Source organism: Moschus berezovskii, chromosome 9 (genome assembly GCF_049115385.1).
Source record: "Moschus berezovskii isolate FMDL1 chromosome 9, NW_MosBer_1.0, whole genome shotgun sequence".
Classification (NCBI taxonomy): domain Eukaryota; kingdom Metazoa; phylum Chordata; class Mammalia; order Artiodactyla; family Moschidae; genus Moschus; species Moschus berezovskii.
The window spans coordinates 30459336-30478715 of NC_142468.1; the positions used below are offsets into that span (position 1 = coordinate 30459336).

At 40.0% G+C, this 19380-nt stretch overlaps 1 protein-coding gene and 1 long non-coding RNA gene across 3 annotated transcripts in view; one reads left to right on the forward strand and one right to left on the reverse strand.

Moving 5' to 3' along the window:
* The window catches only part of SLC38A6 (solute carrier family 38 member 6), a 73505-nt gene extending 54129 nt beyond the window's left edge, over window positions 1-19376 (reverse strand). The window contains exons 1-3 of one of the 2 annotated variants that reach the window (XM_055435768.2): window positions 19244-19376; window positions 18013-18143; window positions 16108-16181 (exon numbers count right to left, since the gene is read on the reverse strand). In XM_055435768.2, coding sequence (XP_055291743.1) covers window positions 16108-16181; window positions 18013-18143; window positions 19244-19348 — 310 coding nt within the window. In that variant the 5' untranslated portion in view covers window positions 19349-19376. Of the gene's footprint in view, window positions 1-16107; window positions 16182-18012; window positions 18144-18250; window positions 19221-19243 lie in introns of those variants that run through there. The other variant, XM_055435770.2, reaches the window with a different exon arrangement.
* LOC129562539 (uncharacterized) lies at window positions 11675-19339 on the forward strand. Its single transcript, XR_008687208.1, has 3 exons — window positions 11675-11813; window positions 12373-12403; window positions 19208-19339. It is a non-coding gene; the product is annotated as an uncharacterized LOC129562539 (long non-coding RNA).
* Window positions 19377-19380: the final 4 nt, after the last annotated feature.

Sequence of the window (19380 nt, forward strand, 5' to 3'; positions counted from 1 at the left end):
TGCATTAGTTTCTTTGTCAGGGAGCAAGTTACCAAGATAACACTCTTCAAAATATGTGGCTAGGATTTATTTCTCTTTTAAATAGGAGAAAACAAGTACGGCAAGAATACTGAAGCAGGTTGCCATTTGCAACTCCAGGGGATCTTCTCAACTCAGGGAGAGAATCCACTTCTCTTTGCATCTACTGCATTGGCAGGTGGATTCTTTACCACTGTGCCACTTAGAGAGCCCCATAAATTGTATATTAGTAAATATGAAAAGCAAGTAACTTTTCATGAGAAGAAAAGAAGGAGAGGGTGGGAGGTATGGAGAGAGTAACATGGAAACATCCATTACCATATGTAAAATAGATAGCCAGTGGGAATTTGCTGTATGACTCAGGAAACTCAAACGGGGGCTGGATAACAACCTAGAGGGGTGGGATGCTGAGGGAGGTGGGAGGGATGTTCGAGTGGGAGGGGACATGGGTAAACCTATGGCTGATTCACATTGATGTTTGGTAGAAACCAATGCAATACCGTAAAGGAATTATCCTTTTATTAAAAATAAATAAATAAATAATTTTTTAAAAAGCAAGTAACTTTGCTTTAGGCAAAAATAATACTGAAATAATTCAAAAAGAATTGATATTTCAATTACCTAAATTTAAATAAATTAAATACTTAGCACTTAGTCTTAATCTTTAAATTAGACCATAACTCCAGAAAATATAACCACCCTAACAGCTTAATGAAGATAGCTGTACTGCAACTTCAGACAACAGTGGCATACATCTTAGCAATCTCAAATCAATTCTCTACTGTTTTCTAGTTTTTAAAAAATATCTCTAAATACAGCAGAGCCCCAAATTCAGAGTGGAAAAAGGTTTAGACTTTTAAACGGAGACTGACTATTATGTTCAAATCCTATTTTTCAAGTCAGCAGATCTGGCTAGTCATTCAGTTCCGTAACTGTCATCTTACTTCTTTTATGTTGCAAAAATTAGAAGTACTTTTCCATGTCTGAGACATCATGAGTATGAATAATGGCTTCTGGCCTAATATTGAGGCATTGCTAAAATAAAATATGTACATAGTCAGCCAAATGCTTTATCTTCACATATTCACTTTTTAACAGTTTTTTGAATCATTTTGACACATAAACCAAAACAATAGTGACTTTAAAAATTCTGTTCTATCATTTGGACAATTAAGTGTAAATTGTAACTGACTTCAGAATGTAATCTCAACAACGAACCTTAAAAAACATTTATATTTGACCCCTGGGAGTGTGCATCTTAGGAAATAAGGCTAATATCAGAGAAATCACTATATGCAAAAATACTCATTATACATTATTACATTGAAAACAAAGAATACCTAAATGCTCAATGATGGTAAACTGGTTAAGTAAATTATGGTAGGTGTATCTAGTAGAATAATATGTAGCCATTGAAAGCTATGTTTATAATAAAATGAAAAATGTCAATATTAAGTGAAAACAAAAGGTTTTATCAAATATGATCTATAAAGCAAAACATACGATCAGTGTTTTAATACCTTATTTATAATGTTAAAGATGCTTTGAGAGCTATCAAAACAAGATATAGTAATGAGCAGTCACACTAATAAAAAATTCTTACAGAAGAGGAATAACATTAATTATGAAAATTATGAAATTAATTCAGCCTTTTACAGGAATTCAAACAAGCAATACTTGGCACAATCCTCTCTAAATAAATAACTGAAAGCAGTTACTAGCAATCTATTTTAGGAAATTAGTTTTTTATATTAAAGAAATCAATGCTATGTCTTTGAGGGGGCAGAAAGGCTATAAATCTGAATCAAGTAAATTGGGGAAAATTTTCTTCTTTAATGTACCATCAAGGCACACTTTAGTGCTATTTTGGCTAGACCAAGAGTTTGGCCTCCACAGGAATCATTTGGAAAGCTGCTTCCCATGAAGCAGTGGAATATTTCCAGCTAGTTACTCCAGTGTTCTGTCTGCTTTGCATTTTTTCCTCAATGAAATAGGACAATTAATAAACTCTGGTTACAGTACAAAGCCCAAGTTTCAGCAGCAGCAATATTATCTTTGGAACTGGATTGTGGGACATGAGTTATTCAAATACAGTTCAACCCTCAGAAAGCAGACCATTTGGAATGCACTCTGATTTTGAAATTCTTTTCTTTCTTGTGCTTTCCTTCATTTTCCTCTTGTCTTTTTTCTCCCTAATAGTGTCACGCAGGCCATTCATTTATTGAATATCTCCTATGCAACTGTGCCACCACTTCTGATCTTTCTTAATGTGTATTTAAATGTTAGTTTACCAACTAAATGTGGTGTGATTTTAGAGCACTCGTAGTAAAAGAAAATAGAATGCAAGAGCACAAAGAAAATACTCCTTTCAGTGTCACAGAAGTGAGATACCTGCAGGCACAGAGAAAGTTCTAGGGTCCCAACATACCACATGGTTCTTCAGTGAACTGGATTCACACGGTTATATCCTATAAATGCTATTCATTGGTTTTTCAACTTTCCGTTCCGTTCAGTCACTCAGTCGTGTCCGACTCTTTGCGACCCCATGAACTGTAGCCTACCAGGCTTCTCCGTCCATGGGATTCTCCAGGCAAGAATACTGGAGTGGGTTACCATTTCCTTCTCCAGGGGATCTTCCCGACCCAGGGATCGAACCCAGGTCTCCCGCATTGGAGGCAGATGCTTTAACCTCTGAGCCACCAGGGAAGCCCTTTTCAACTTTAGACTCAACTTATTCATAAAACATTAATGACTTAAGATAGATTATAAAACAGAAAGTAAATATTGTCAACCTTGACAATATCAGGGTACAGTAGAAGGACGACGGGAAATAGAGAACAGGGGAAAGCACGCACAGGATATATACAAGTATATATACATGCAACGTAGCAGAGTAAAACGACACCATCTAAGAAACAGGAACAAAACTTTAAAAGTATTGTTTAGAGTTTCAATCAGTAAAAGAATCACTGAATACAAACTAATGACAATTAGAAGGAGGACTAGTGTACTCAAGCTAAACCCTCATCTTACATAATGAGGTGTCAACAAGTAATATCTCAAATCAATAAATAACAGTAGAAGAATATTATTTACACTTAGGTAACTCCCCAAAAGAAGTCAAAACAAAACTCCAAATGCTGTGAACTCTGGGAAACGGAACTAGAGGTAGGCAAGAATAGACAGGAAAGTGTTCCAAGTCCTCCTGCTATAAGTGCATACACACGGCATGTACGTCCACATATGTGTGACTGTTATTACCTTGATAAAATTAAAAGAGGAGGTTCATTTAAAAATCTGTTTAATCCGGCAGAGACTTGTACCCATCCTTCCCTGCAGCCCAGTAATAAAAGTTCAGTTCTGCTACAGGAAACATTCTGCCATCAAAGAAGACAATACAAAAGGGTCATGACAAAAGCAGAGTACACGCACAGTCTAACTCAGGTTTTCGCATCCTGCCACTACTGATACTTTGGACTTGGATAAGTGTTTGCAGAGGGGGCTGTCGTGTGCACTGTAGCAGGTTTAGCAGCACCCCTGGCCTCACTAGATGCCAGCAGCACCTCACCCTGCCCTCCAGTTCTCGGCCCTGACAACCAGAAATGTCTTTGTGCTTAGTCGTTCAGTCATGTCTGACTCGTTGCGACCCCATGGACTGTAGCCCACCAGGCTTCTCTGTCCATGGGGATTCTCCAGGCTAGAATACTAGAGTGGTTTGCCATGCCCTCCTCCAGGGGATCTTCCCAACCCAGGGACTGAACCCAGGTCTCCCGCCTTGCATGCAGATTCTTTACTGTCTGAGCTACCAGGGCCTTTAGACACTGCCACATGCCCCTGGGGGAGAAAAGTCAAGGCAAGATGAGAACTGCTCACCAGCAGAAAGGATGAGACAAGACCGCCATTCACTGAAGATGGAGTCCCATAATCAGCCCACTTAATTAATTGTGGGAATACTGAACTATGCTCATTAATCACAAAAAAAAGATACAAAATTATAAACAGTGTAGGCAGCTATCATACCAAACAATAAACAAATACTGTGAGCACTGAGATGGGAAATAGGAGTCTACCGTCTTTCAATGAGTTTCAGTTTCATTTGCTCTCACAATGAGAGCATCTCAGTGCTGAATGGGACCCGAAAGAGATCCAAAGCCTTCACACAGTAACCAGACTAATGTGGGGGAAAAATAAAGGCTCTCAACTTTATGGAGAAATGGTATCTTGGTGTCTAACATGTAAATTTGTACACTCTATTTTATAAACTATACAATAAATTTTCAAAGGTGCTTCTGACATATGTAATTTCTGCCTGTGTGTTAAATTTGGAACTTTTAAAACAGAATCCCTCTGTAGCTCTAATACATCCATCCATCATCACCCACATACCCAGCTTTTATTAAACACCCTCTGTTTGGTAGATGCTGAGAAAACAATGGCTAATGCTTTCAATACACACTAAAATTTCCGGGAATATAATTACTATGTTTGGTTTTGTTTGGAACTTTGCCAAAAACTGTTTCGCATTTAGAAAAAGAATATCACTAACAGCATTTATTTTGTTTTTATTTCTCCTTTACTTTGCTATATGGCATTATATTAATTTTAAGTACTGTATTGGTTTCCTATGGCTGCGTAACAAAGTATCACCAATTTGGTGACTTAAAAGAGCAGAAATTTGTTCTCTCATAATTCTGGAGGTCAGAAGGCCAGAATCAGTCTCACTGGGTCAGTATCAAGGTAGCAGCAAGGCCACAGTTTCTGTAGAGACCCTAGAGGAAATCTGTTCCTTGCCTCTTCCAGCTTCAGGTGACAGCTGGCCTGACTTGATCTGTGGCCAGATCACTCCCATCTCTGCCTCTGTGGTCATAATTGATTTCTCCGCTGCTGTCTGAGCTCTCTCTCTGTGACCAGGTCACTGCACTGAGTCCACAGAATAGTCTCCCTCGCAAAGTCCATTTTTTGCCATCAGTGGTAACATTCACAGGGATTAGAATCTGGATATATTTTGGGGGCACCTTTACTTAGCGATGGACATGAGTTTGAGTAGGGCAGGGAAGCCTGGCATGCTGCAGTCCACGGGGTCGCAAGGAGTCGGACAAAACTCAGAGACTGAAACGAACTGAACTAACTTAGCCCACCACAAGTGGGTTATAATACCTATAGGAATTCACTTTAGGTGATAAAAGAAGCATTTTGAATTTTTTTTTAACAAAAAGAGGGTGCTGTGATGGATTTCAAATCACCACTCTAGCATGTTTCATTAAAAAAAAAATGGGGAGGGCAATGGGGTCATTTTACTCTTTATTTCCTCATTATTGCTAAAAAATAAAATCCTCATAAAAGAATTGTAACTGTTAGAAAGAGAAAGATAGGGGCCTATGTTCTCTTTCTCAGTGGGCTCTCAGAAGGACCAAAATTCTCTTTCGAAGCAACAACTGGTGAATTCTAGTATCTACTTTGACTCTTTTCCAACCACCTCAGTGACTTCTCACTGCCTCAGCAAAAGCTCCAAATTCCTTAAGATTTGACACTTTTCTATTTATTCAGTTTCATTTTCTTCTTTGTATCTTATGTATAAACAATAGTAAACTAGTTTTGGTATGGTGGGTAAAATATTCAGTATGTACCAGAGCTATTTCAAATCCTGAAAGATGATGCTGTGAAAGTGCTGCACTCAATATGCCAGCACATTTGGAAAACTCAGCAGTGGCCACAGGACAGGAAAAGGTGAGTTTTCATTCCAGTTCCAAAGAAAGGCAATGCCAAAGAATGCTCAAACTACCGCACAATTACACTCATCTCACACGCTAGTAAAGTCATGCTCAAAATTCTCCAAACCAGACTTCAGCAATACGTGAACCATGAACTTCCAGATGTTCAAGCTGGTTTCAGAAAAGGCAGAGGAACCAGAGATCAAATTGCCAACATCCGCTGGATCATGGAAAAAGCGAGAGAGTTCCAGAAAAACTTCTATGTCTGCTTTATTGACTATGCCAAAGCCTTTGACTGTGTGGATCACAACAAACTGTGGAAAATTCTGAAAGAGATGGGAATACCAGACCACCTGACCTGCATCTTGAGAAACCTATATGCAGGTCAGGAAGCAACAGTTAGAACTGGACATGGAACAACGGACTGGTTCCAAATAGGAAAAGGAGTATGTCAAGGTGGTATATAGTCACTCTGCTTATTTAACTTATATGCAGAGTACATCATGAGAAACGCTGGGCTGGAAGAAGCACAAGCTGGAATCAAGATTGCCGGGAGAAATATCAATAACCTCAGATACATAGATGATACCACCCTTATGGCAGAAAGTGAAGAGGAACTAAAAAGCCTCTTGATGAAAGTGAAAGAGGAGAGTAATATAGTTGGCTTAAAGCTCAACATTCAGAAAACTAAGATCATGGCATCTGGTCCCATCACTTCGTGGGAAACAGATGGAGAAACAGTGGAAACAGTGTCAGACTTTATTTTTTGGGCGCCAAAATCACTGCAGATGCTGACTGCAGCCATGAAATTAAAAGACACTTACTCCTTGGAAGGAAAGTTATGACCAACCTTGATAGTATATTAAAAAGCAGAGACATTACTTTGTCAACAAAAGTCTGTCTAGTCAAGGCTATGGTTTTTCCAGTGGTCATGTATGGATGTGAGAGTTGGACTGTGAAGAAAGCTGAGCACCGAAGAATTGATGCTTTTGAACTGTGGTGTTGGAGAAGACTCTTGAGAGTCCCTTGGACTGCAAGGAGATCCAACCAGTCCATTCTAAAGGAGATCAATCCTGGGTGTTCATTGGAAGGACTGATGCTAAAGCTGAAACTGCAATACTTTGGCCACCTCATGCGAAGAGTTGACTCACTGGAAAAGACTCTGATGCTGGGAAGGATTGGGGGCAGGAGGAGATGGGGATGACAGAGAATGAGATGGCTGGATGGCATCACCGACTCGATGGACATGAGTTTGAGTGTACTCCGGGAGTTGGTGATGGACAGGGAGGCCTGGCGTGCTGTGATTCATGGGGTTGCAAAGAGTCGGACACGACTGAGCAACTGAAGTGAAGTGAACTGAACTGAACCTCTGTATGTGCAGGAATATTCTCTCTTGCCTTGTCTATTGGTCAAATTCCTTTTTAGCTCAGTCCTCCCAATACTGGCTGACCCTCACCAGCCCCCTCACCCCGCACTGAGACAAGGCAAAACATTCTCTCCTCTGAGCTGTCATTATACCTTGCACATATTTAAATGATCACACTACATTATAAATCATTTGCTTATGTATTTATCTCCCCTTCTAGATTATGAGCTTTTTTAAGGGAAGGAAGTAAGTCCTTTATCTCTGTAATCCTCACAGATAAATGAGTATAGGATGAAAGAATGATCCTCTATCCTGGGCTTCACTTATAGGACCGGTCCATCTAATTTTACTTCAGAGTGCACATATCCAAAACTGAATTCATTTTTATTTTGAACTAGCATCTCCTGCTGTGTTCTTATGAGCATTAATGACACTATCATTAATCCAGTGGCCTGTGTCAGAAATCTGGGAGTTAACCTCAGACAGGCCCTACTCCACATTCAGTCTAACTTCCCCAAGTTTCTTAACTTGCTGTTTTTCCCCTTTTATTCTCTTTGTTAATACCTTGTGCTTCAAGCTTCCACTATTTGATTCTTAGACTTCTGTAACAGCCAGGTCTGACTGCTTATCTACTGCTAATCTAACAGGTACTGTTAGTACAAATTAGAGCTAGACAGACCAGTGAGGAAGGGAGTCCCTTCAGGAAGAATAAAAAGAAAAGGATTTCCATCCTGAACAAAATCCTGAAGGCAAGCATGACCTGGAGAGCTGACTGCGCCTTTGTGAAAAGAACTACTTCAACCTGCAGGTGGCTCTCAGACCTGCTGTTTGGCTGTTGTCCTTCACTTCTCCCCTGTGCTGTGTGTGTGTAAGTTGCTCAGTCATGTCCAACTCTTTGCAACCAACCCCATGGACTGCAGTCTACGAGGCTCCTCGGTCTATGGGATTCTCCAAGCAAGAATACTGGAGTGGGTTGCCATTCCCTTCTCCGGGGAATCTTCCCAACCCAGGGGTTGAACAGGAGGGCTCCTTACTGTCTGAGGCACCAGGGAGCCTCTCCCTTGTGCTGGATTCCCTAATTTTTTTGGTACCACCTAATTTTGGTAAGCTGAGCACCGAAGCTGAGTGCTGAATTGATGCTTGTGAACTGTGGTGTTATAGAGGACTCCTGAGAGTCCTTTGGACAGCAAGGAGATCTAACCAGTCCATCCTAAAGGAAATCAGTCCTGCATATTCATTGGAAGGGCTGATACTGAAGCTGAAGCTCCAATACTTTGGCCACCTAATGCGAAGAACTGACTCACTGGAAAAGACCCTGATGCTGGGAAAGACTGAAGGCAGGAGGAGAAGGGGATGACAGAGGACGAAATGGTTGGATGGCATCACCAACCTAATGGGCATGAGTTTGAGCAGGTTCTGGGAGTTGGTGATGGACAGGGAAGCCTGGCATGCCACAGTCCACGGGGTTGCAAAGAGTTGGACATGACTGAGTGACCGAACTGAACTGAACTTTGGTAAATGGCTCCATTGCTCATTACATAAGAGTGTATGGGAGATAATTTTTTGAGTCTTTTATGTCATTATTCTACCTGTACATTTAAATAACAGTTTGGCAGGATGTAGTATTCTATATGGATAGGGCAATGGCAACCCACTCCAGTACTCTTGCCTGGAAAATCCCATGGACGGAGAAGCATGGTGGGCTGCAGTTCGTGGAGTCACGAAGAGTCGGACACCACTTTCATGCATTGGAGGAGGAAATGGCAACCCACTCCAGTGTTCTTGCCTGGAGAATCCCAGGAATGGGTGAGCCTGGTGGGCTGCCGTCTATGGGGTCGCACAGAGTCGGACACAACTGAAGCACAGCAGCAGCAGCATTCTATATTGAGATCATTCTCCTCAAGAATTCTGAAGGTATTGCTTTATAGTCTTCTTATTTATAGTGCTTCCTGGGAAGTCTTTTGTCATTATAGTTTTTGATTCTTTGCATGAAAATTGAATTGTTTCTCCTCTCTGAAGCTTTCAGTATAGTCTCCTTACAACTGTATTTCTAATTTTTCATAAAGATACATCTTGATATGAATTATTTTATAATTATTACACTGGTTACCAGGAAAACTTCTCTCAATCTGGAAACTAATTTCTTTCAGTTACAAAAACTTTGCTTGTATGATTTTGTTGATAATTTTCTATCATCTAATTTTTATTATTTGCATGCTGAACCTCCTGGACTGATCCTCTCATTTTCTTATATTTTTTCTCCCATTTTCAAGCTCCTTGTCTTTTTATTTCTCCCCAGGAAATTTTCTTAACTCTTTTCAACCCATCTACTAAATTATTTTTAAATTTCATTACTAATGTCTAGGACTCTTTTACTATATGCTTGAAATAATTTCTTCTTCTTATTTCAATGATGTAATATCTTCTTTCCCAGCATCAGAGTCTTTTCCAGTGAGTCAACTCGTCGCATGAGGTGGCCAAAGTATTGCAGTTTCAGCTTTAGCATCAGTCCTTCCAATGAACACCCAGGACTGATCTCCTTTAGAATGGACTGGTTGGATCTCCTTGCAGTCCAAGGGACTCTCAAGAGTCTTCTCCAACACCACAGTTCAAAAGCATCAATTCTTCGGTGCTCAGCTTTCTTCACAGTCCAACTCTCACATCCATACATGACCACCATAGCCTTGACTAGACGGACCTTTGTTGGCAAAGTAATGTCTCTGCTTTTTAATATACTATCAAGGTTGGTCATAACTTTCCTTCCAAGGAGTAAGCGTCTTTTAATTTCATGGCTGCAATTAGCATCTGCAGTGATTTTGGAGCCCCAAAAAATAAAGTCTGACACTGTTTCCACTGTATGCTAGGAAAGGTTGGGGGCAGGAGGAGAAGGGGACGACAGAGAATGAGATGGCTGGATGGCATCACCGACTCTGTGGAGATGAGTTTGAGTGAACTCTGGGAGTTGGTGATGGACAGGGAGGCCTGGCGTGCTGTGATTCATGGGGTCGCAAAGAGTCGGACACGACTGAATGACTGAACTGAACTGAATATCTTCTTTTGGTTCTCTGAAGCTATTAAATATAGTTTTTAAAGTTTTCATCTGGTCTGTGAATTATCTCTGTTTCTTCTTTCCCTCTGAGTTTGTTTCTTAATTTTTTAAAAAACAGATTTTATTTTTACAGCAGTTTTAGGTTCAGAGCAAAATTGAGCAGAAAGTATAGTTTTCACATTCTATCCCCACAAATGCACAGCCCCACCCACTATCAAAATCCCACACCAGAGGGGTATATTTGTCACATCAGTCAATCTATACTGACACATCATTATCACCACAAGTCCATAGATTAGAGTTCATCCTTGGGGCTGTTCATTCTACGGTTTCGACAAATGAAGAACGACATGTATTTACCAGTATAGTATCATACAGAATAGTCTCACTGCCTTAAATTGCATCTATGCTTCCATCTATTCATTCCTCCTTCCTTCTTAAGCCCTGGCAACTACTGATCATCTCACTGTCTCCATAGTTTTGTCCTTCCTAGAATGTCATATAGTTGGAACCATACAGAATGCAGCCTTTTTACACTGGCTTTTTCATTTAGCAAGATGCCTTTATAAGATTCCTCCCTGTCTTTTCAAGGCTTGACAGTTCATTTCTCTGAAATGCTGAAGTATATATATTCTATTAACTGAACGGACCGCAGTTTATCCATTCACTTACTGAAGGGCATCTTCGTTGCTTCTAACAATTATAAATAAAGCTGCTATAAACATCCATGCTCATAAATTTTCAACTCATGTAGGTAAAGACTAATACAAATGTTGGTTGAGAGTTAGCCTCTATACCTTTTCATCACAGTCTTCACATTTGTTTTGTCAGTATTTTACTTTCAGAATTATAGGACAGATACTTTCTCACATTTGGAAATTGCATTTGGAGTATAAGAAGAGTCCAGAATAATTCTAAGGTCTTTGGCCTGAGCAACTAGAAGGAAGATTTATCATTTACTTAGATAGGAAAACAGTGGAAAGTGTAGACTGGCAGTGTAAAGAGGCAAATTTGAGATTAGCATATTAAATATCCAAGTGGCAATATCATGGAGAAAGTTGGATATGAGTCTGAAATTCAGGGGAAGAGATCCAGGCTAGGGGTATCAATTTTAGGGCTGTAATGAGCCCAAGAGTGTAAAAGAAAAGAGATCAGGGGAACAGGACCAGGGAAACTCCAATGTTTAGAAGACAGGGAGATAAAAAGGATTTAGCAGAAGAAAAGCATTTTCTGTGAAACAGGAAGGAAACCAGGAGAGTGTGAATAAGCGTTTTACAGAGGAAGGTGTGACCAACTGTGTCCAATGGTGCTGACTAGTCAACTAAGATGAAGACAGAACTGACCACTGGATCAGCAATGTGGAAGACGCTGGTACAGTAATGTCTGTGTAATAATGGGGAAAGGCTGCCTGAAGAGTGTTCAAGAGAGAATAAGAGGAAGGGGAAGTATCTGGTATAGAAAACTATTTTGACAAGAGCTTTATGACGGTGTGCATGTGTGCTAAGTTGCTTCAGTTGTGTCTGACTCTTCACGGCCCTATGGACTGGGGCCCTCCAGGCTCGTCTGTCCATGGGATTCTCCAGGCAAGAATACTGGAGTGGGTTGCCATGAACTCTTCCAGGGGATCTTCCTGACCCAGGGATTGAACTTGAGCCTCTTGCACTGGCAGGTAGGTTCTTTACCACTAGTGCCACCTGACAGTCATCCCCTATGAAGGCATGGAGCATAGTGAATGAATGCAGTCATTTTTTTAAGGGGAAGAAATTACAGTCTATTTGTAAACTGATAGAAAGAAAGGTACAAAGATGATGAAAAAGAAGAGAGAAGGGAGAAAGTGGCTGGAACACTGTAGGTAGGAGCAGATGGGGTCACAGCAGAAGTAGAGGGGCTAGCCTCAGACAGGAACACAGAGTTCATCCAAAGCAGCAGAACATAAGGCACAGGGGAAGGCAGGTGGGTGGAAGTGGCAGTAAGAGCATATAAAGTACTTGTAGGATTATTTCTGTTTTCTCAGTGAAAAAGAAAGTGAGGATATCAGCTAAGAATGAAATCAAGGAGAATGTGTTGAAGGTCTGAGAGAAAGAAGAAATGAAAGTCATCTCCTAGACAGCAGAGCAAGCAAGTTAATGAACTGAAGAGGTTAATAAGGATTAGGTGATGGCACCACAGACCCACTAGACACTGAACTACAGTGACATTAATCTGCATGGCTTTATGTTCTTTTTCAGGAATAGTCAACTGCACTGGTGCATCTGTGAGGTAGGCTATTACATTTAACTATGATTGGAGTTTTGCCAGGAAAGTAGCATGGTGAAAGGGAGGAGTAAGGGTGTGATTGTAACAACAAGAAACTTCAACTGGATACAGAGAAGAAATATGGACAAGAGAGTGCAAGAGAGAGCAAAAGCAGTAAATCAATGAACTCAAGTCTAGGTGGGGGGCGAAGAATTGCCAGAGTTGGAGTACTTGAGGGAATGAATTTTTTAAAAATTAAAAAGATGGTAGTTTTTGGAGGGTGGATTCTTGAAAACGAGATTTTGGAGGGTATGAAATTTTGGTAAAGACAAGATCAATGGTATGATCAGGGAAATACGTAGCTGAGGTAGGCAGAGAACATAATCATTAGAAGAGAAAAAGTTAAGGAAATGAAAGTGTTAGATTATTTCCATGGGTACTGAAATCATCCAGTGCCCATCCAGATGGGGTGATACTGAAGAAACTGAAAGGAAAGCAGAAGCTAAACTGTTTACAAAATGACAGAACATGGCTGAGGAGTCTGTATATGATATCCATAAGGTAGACGTTATGAGATTCAAAGCTGGGGTTTAGGGAGAGGAAGTAGACATGAGATGTCAGTAGGACATCTATCCTATCTTTAGACCAGTATGAGGGACATCGAAGAGAAAAGAGAGGCCACTTGAGAGGACGGCAGGGAAAGCAGTGTTCACAGAGAAGTCTTAGGTTCTCTTAGAGTAAGAAAGGTAAGGAAATATTCAGCAGAGTTAAGGGGAACTATATTCAATATCCTGTGATAAACCATAATGGAACAGAATATGAAAAAATGCACATATTTGTATAACTGAATCACTCTGCTGTATAGCAGAAATTAACACAACATTGTAAATCAACTATACTTCAATAAAATTAAAAAAAGAAAATGACAGAACTATATTGGGTGAGTCTGGGAAATGAAGGATAACATAGGATTCTTGAACTGATTGACATAAACTGAGTGACATAAATTAACATAAATTAAGTGGTATAAGATTATTAATCCAAATGATCTCAAGGCAAATAATGATGACAATGCAGTGAGTGGTAGGGAGCAAGGACTAGGAAGTAGGGACCTGACCAGATACAGGCTGAGTTCTAAGACTCTGATTCTCCTCTGTTGACACTGACGTGGAAACCAGAGGAGGGGAGCTCTTCATTTATTCCCAGAGCATAAACATTTCCCCAGAGAATCATAATAAGCCAACTGTTTCTGGGACAGCAGTACAGTATGTATAGCACCTTGGGGGAACCCTGGTGGTCCAGTGGTTAAGACTCGGCTTCTACTGCAGGGAGCATGGGTTCAATTTCTGGTTGGGGAACTAAGATCCCACATGCCATGCAGCCAAAAAAAAAAAATATATATATATATATATAAACATACTTTGCAATCCTTATGGGTTCTGGCCCAATGAGAACTCAAATAATAAAAGCTACGCATTTTACCAAGGACTTGACATTTTATGTAGGTCATTATATTTCATTCTCACAATAATCCCAAGAGAAAAGTATTATCACTACCATTTTAGAATCGGCAAACTAAGGTTTCCTGGGTCAGGAAGATCCTCTGGAGAAGGGAATGGCTCCCCAGTTCAATATTCTTGCCTGGAGAATTCCATGGACAAAGGAGCCTGGCGGGCTACAGTCCATGGGGATGCAGAGTTGGACATGACTGAATGACTAAGCACAAACTAAGGCTAGAGAGATTAAGGTACCTTACATGCCTCCTCAGCCCTCAAGAAAAGTCCAGACAGATCCCAAATCCTATATAAAATCAAAAATAGCAGAATTTCATGAAAAGAAATCCTTTACTTTTATAAAGGTAGAATTTCTCTTGTGCTCTAGGCAAATAATGAAGCTAATCTGTAAAGATTTGTGATAATCCTTTCTCCAACTGACAAATCCAATCTGAATACTCTCTTATGACAGTACAACAAACTAGAGAGCAATTTAGCTGCATATTATTCTCTAGCATATATACAGCATACGCATATGCTATATATATATATATATATGATTTGTTATTATTTTTAAAGCCTACCTCCACAGAGAACTTTACAGTGACTGAAGGAGTTCAATCAACAGCAGACAGGTGCAGCAGTGTGTACGAAGAATCATGGAGAAGTTAGTTCATGGACCAAGTAAGCTACAAAAAATCAAAGAAAAAGAAAAAAGAAAGAGAAACAGAGCTTTTCACTTTAGATGCCCCAAAGTTATAGAAAAGAAAAACAGATGTCAGAATTTTAAAGTTAAATACATATGATCTGAAGGAAAGCAAAAAAAATTAGCATTACCTGGAAAACTTCATAAATTGAATACTACTTCCAAATAATTTAAATTAATAAAGCAAAACACTTCAGGTAATGAAGACATAATTGCCACATGATTGACTAACATATTAATCTTTTAGTAGAAACCGTGATAAAATAACCTATGAAGATGTTAGATAAACTATCAGAATTAAATAAAAATAACTTTTTTAAACAAAGAAGCAAAATTTCAAAACATGCATTAAAATTCAGTCACCTCCTGAATTTGGGATGTCGTTATGAACAACTTGTTACTTTGCGGTTAATATTGCATCATTTCCTAGTATTTCTATCTGTCTGCACAGTCACCCAAGCCCCCTGCAAGCAAAGGAATGTACTTGTTGGTTGAATGACCTAAAGCAATGACACAACTTACAGCTATGATGAACTATGGATCCAAAGTCAGTGTTGTGTAAGAGTCCCCTGGAGGACTTTTAAAGAGATTCCTGAATTCTACCTCAGATTCTTGGAATTAGAATTCCTGAGGCTTAGAGACCTCTGTTTACAGAACAATCTGCAGATGAGTCTGATGCATAGACAGATTAAACAGACTAGAGCTATGGATTTAGAACTCTGTTCTGAAGAGTCTTAAAATACTCAAGAAACACCTGTTTCAACCAGAACAATCCCATTTTTATCTATTTTATGTATCTGTTCTGTTTCTTAAAAACCTGAAAACAACAGGGCAAAGTGAACCCATCAGATAGGGCAAAGAGAACCCATCCCCATAAGACTTAAACTCATGATTCTGGCATCATAACTGTCCTAATCCAAAGGCAGATCAGACTAGACAGATAAAAAGACCAGGATTGGTGGACACAGAGTATTTGTTTATGCCAAAAGAAAAACTTTAAGAAAGCAGTTTCACAATTCATACACTTTTATTGTAACTTAAAAGAACTTATTCAATACATGACTGAACTGCATAAGTGGAAAAAACTTTATATATATATATATATATATACATCTATATATGGGGGGCAGAGACAGCAGTAGTAGATCTGGGAAGGTGTTCTCCAGAAAGTGATCACCCTAGGAGAAAGATGATCAGCATGAACACATGGGTACTGCTTCTCCCTAACACAAGGTCTGGATCCTTTAAACATCTTTTAGGTGCTTCCCCTAATCTACTCTAACCTAGAAAACTATGTCACATGTTGTGGAGAAAGGCAGGGAAGAATGCAGTTTTCCTCCTCCTTGTCGGTCCTCAGATATTCCCCTGAAGGACTGGGTCCACATATTCTGACCTTCTGAAATTCTCCATTTCAACCACCCTACCTAATATTTCCACTGGAAATTAGATTTGAGACAGCCAACCTGATGTAGGTAGACATGATCTCAATAGGCTATTTTATCAAATGAATAAGCACACATTTTACTTACCTGTCTGAATACACAAGCTAAGCAGGAGATGAACTGAGTAAGAAGCCAGGAGAGCGACTATCAGCAGCAAGAAACTAAAACATAAAAGAGTACATGGTCAAATTTGTCCCCTAAAAGTTTCCTTTTTATGGTTATTCATTCAAAAAACTTTTTTTTTTTTTTAACATTCAAACAGTCACGTGCATGAGTGCTAAGTCGCTTCAGTCGTGTTTGATTCTTTGTGACTCTATGGATGTAACCCTCTAGGCTTCTCTGTCTTCTCTCCAACTTAAGAGAAGTAAGTTTCAGTTGTGAAATCCCATTGTCTTTTTTCTTTCCTCTGTCCCTCCCCTTTCAATGATGCTTTGCTGTTGTTTAGTCATTTACGTCGTGTCCAACTCTTGCAACCCCAGGGACTGTAGCCCTCCAGGCTCCTCTGTCCATGAGACTCTCCAGGCAAGAATACTAGAATGGGTTGCCATTCCCTCTTCCAGGGGGTCTTCCCAACCCAGGGATCGAATCCACATCTCTTATATCTCTTGCATTGGCAGGTGGGTTCTTTACTGCTGAGCCATCTGGGAAGCCCCCAATGATGAGTTATCTCCCTATAATTTTGAATAAACACTGCATTTCAGCATCTATTAAACATATTCAACAAACCAAGCCAAAAAAATACAGTTAACACACTTCCAATGACATGATTTGAAAAAAGTGTAATGTAATAATTGGGGTCCTCTCAGCAAAAGTATGAAAAGAAACAGCATACATAATCCCTTACTCATTCTCAGGAAGATACTGGCAAGACAAGTTTCCAGAGGAGTGCTCCTGAAGTTGAAGAAATTCTATCTTTGCAGTCCAATTAATACTTGTTAATAAGTAGCAAAATGGAGAGGTGAAAGTACACTTGTCAACTGATGTCAGAGACCTCACAAAATAAGGTTGGCATCACCAGATGGAAACTGTGATATGATTCAGCAAGCACCCATTCAGTGGTATATATCTGCATGTGAGATCCTGCAGTAAAAAATGTGATTTTTCAAATGGAACTAAGAAATAAGTCCTATGATTATGTCTTGCCTGAGGTATCATACATAGCTTTTAAGTTTTAAAACTATGAAAGTTTGCAAATACATCCCATAATAAAAGCAAGTTGGGTTATTTAAAAGTTGGTTAGCTAACCAAGAAATTCAAAGTAAAAGCAAAAATGATCCTACATGAGACTGTATTTTAAATTTCCTAGAAAAAATAAATCTGTTTGTACTGACAAAACAAACTTGTTCACTCATTCTATTAAGCATGATGATCCATGCTAAGGATAAGATCTAGTCCTAAAGGATTTCAGAGTTCAGTGAGGAAAATAACTTGCAAACATTATAATAAAAGAATGAATATAAAAGTACTATGGAAACACAGAAAAGACAGCAATGTCTTCCGTCTTGGGCAAACTGGCCTATGAGCTGAGTCTTAAAAGATGTAAGGGAATAAACACAGAGTACATGTCTAGCCTCAGAAAGTGAAACAAGACTATTTAACAGGAGGAGAGAAAGAGATGGAGAGAAACCAAAGGATTATATGTTTTATTTACAGTCACAAAATCGCTATTTATAAATAATCTGCATGACTGATAAACTCTGATTTACTTTGGCCCACTGAACACAACAAATAAGCCACTTGTTAAGGTTATTAAGGAATGTGGATCAGGTTTCTCCCTTTTTTTTAATTAGCCACACTTTGGATAAAAAAAAAAAAAAAACAAATTATATAGCATCCTTCCAAGCTACAGACTAGCAACAATATAAGAATAAGAGGAACCCCAGAAATAACTAGAAATTGTATAATACCAAGTTCTACAGCCTATCTCTTTGCTTCTCAATGTACTATCAAAATGAAAAAAGAAAAGACAGAAAAGAAAAAAATAAAACTCACCTAAATCCAAGGATACCAGTATGAGCCATAACATAAGCTAAGCCAAGGATGCCACTTCCCATGATGGCATTCATCAAATTAAACACTGAGAAACCAAATGAAGCACCTTGGGGTCTCTGTGTGTGAACTTCCTGTAAGCACACGAATTAACAGAGTTAAGTGTTTGAATGGTGAAGTCCAACTTTGGTCACGAAATGACTGACAGGTTATGGAGAGTCTCCTAAAACCAAAGACATACTGTGACATACTAGTCACTCAACCAGCAACCTGGGCCTCGTTTCCTTTCCTTTCCTTCTCACTTCCCACTAGTGCAGGTCCAGGAATCCAGTTTCCTAGGAAAATCATCACCTGCGCAGAGACCCAATAGGCTTCAGAAAGAAGGCATGACTAACCTCGTGACTGCAAAAGATGAAGATAGGGTAAAATGGGGTGGGGACAGGGAGCAGCACATGGCCTCAAGCTCACGTGATAACTGAAGAATCCCTGAGTCAGCTTGAGGTTGCTGTAGACAACTGTTGCTCCCCAATTACTAGGACTGCAAAACTAATCTCTATTTATACACTTAATGAATTAAGTCTGCCCAACTGAAAGGATGGGCAGGAATGCCACGCAATGACGATATTGTAAATAGAAGCAATTCACGTTGCCCTGTCGAGGATACGCCTTGAAAGCACTCTCCCCCAAAATAGCATTTGGGAATAAAGTCACGGAAACTGTTACTGCCCTGGGACTTGAGTTAAAGGGCCGAAGTGCCCACTGCACAGGTTTTAGGGTCAGGGAAGTGTTATGTACTTATTACCAGGCCTCCCACGCTCCTTCACGGTTAAGTATCTCTGTATTAAGATGTTTACAGGTCCCCAGTGACTAAGCTGAGAAAAGCAAAATCTTGTGACTCTTGCAAGAAGCTCACAAGACTGGTGGAAAAAAAACGAGAAGCCGACAAGCATACCGGGAGCAGTGAGTTGCATAACCGTGGGGCTGCTCCCCTAGTGGGGTCCCCTGCCTCCACCTGCTGCTGCGTCTCTTCCACCTGAGCCTGCAGCTTCAGCTTTTCTTTCTAGGACAGGTTAGGCTCCTGTCTCACTGATGAACTCCGCCAGATCTCGAAATCTCGGCTGCTGCCTTTAGGCCCCAGGTCCTAAGTTCTCCCCTCTCCCCTTGCCACCCCCTTTTTCTCCCCGGTCTTATTTGGCAGTCACTTCAGAACCGGGAGCCAGCGGAGCGAACTTACGTTGCTAAGCAACGGGCTAGACTCTTCCGCCTCCGCCTCTTCTGGCTCCTGAGTAGAGACAAACCAGCCGGGCTCGGCGTTGATGGCCCGCGCTGGGACCTCCATGCTCCTCGCTGGTCGACTACCCAGTCCCTCCA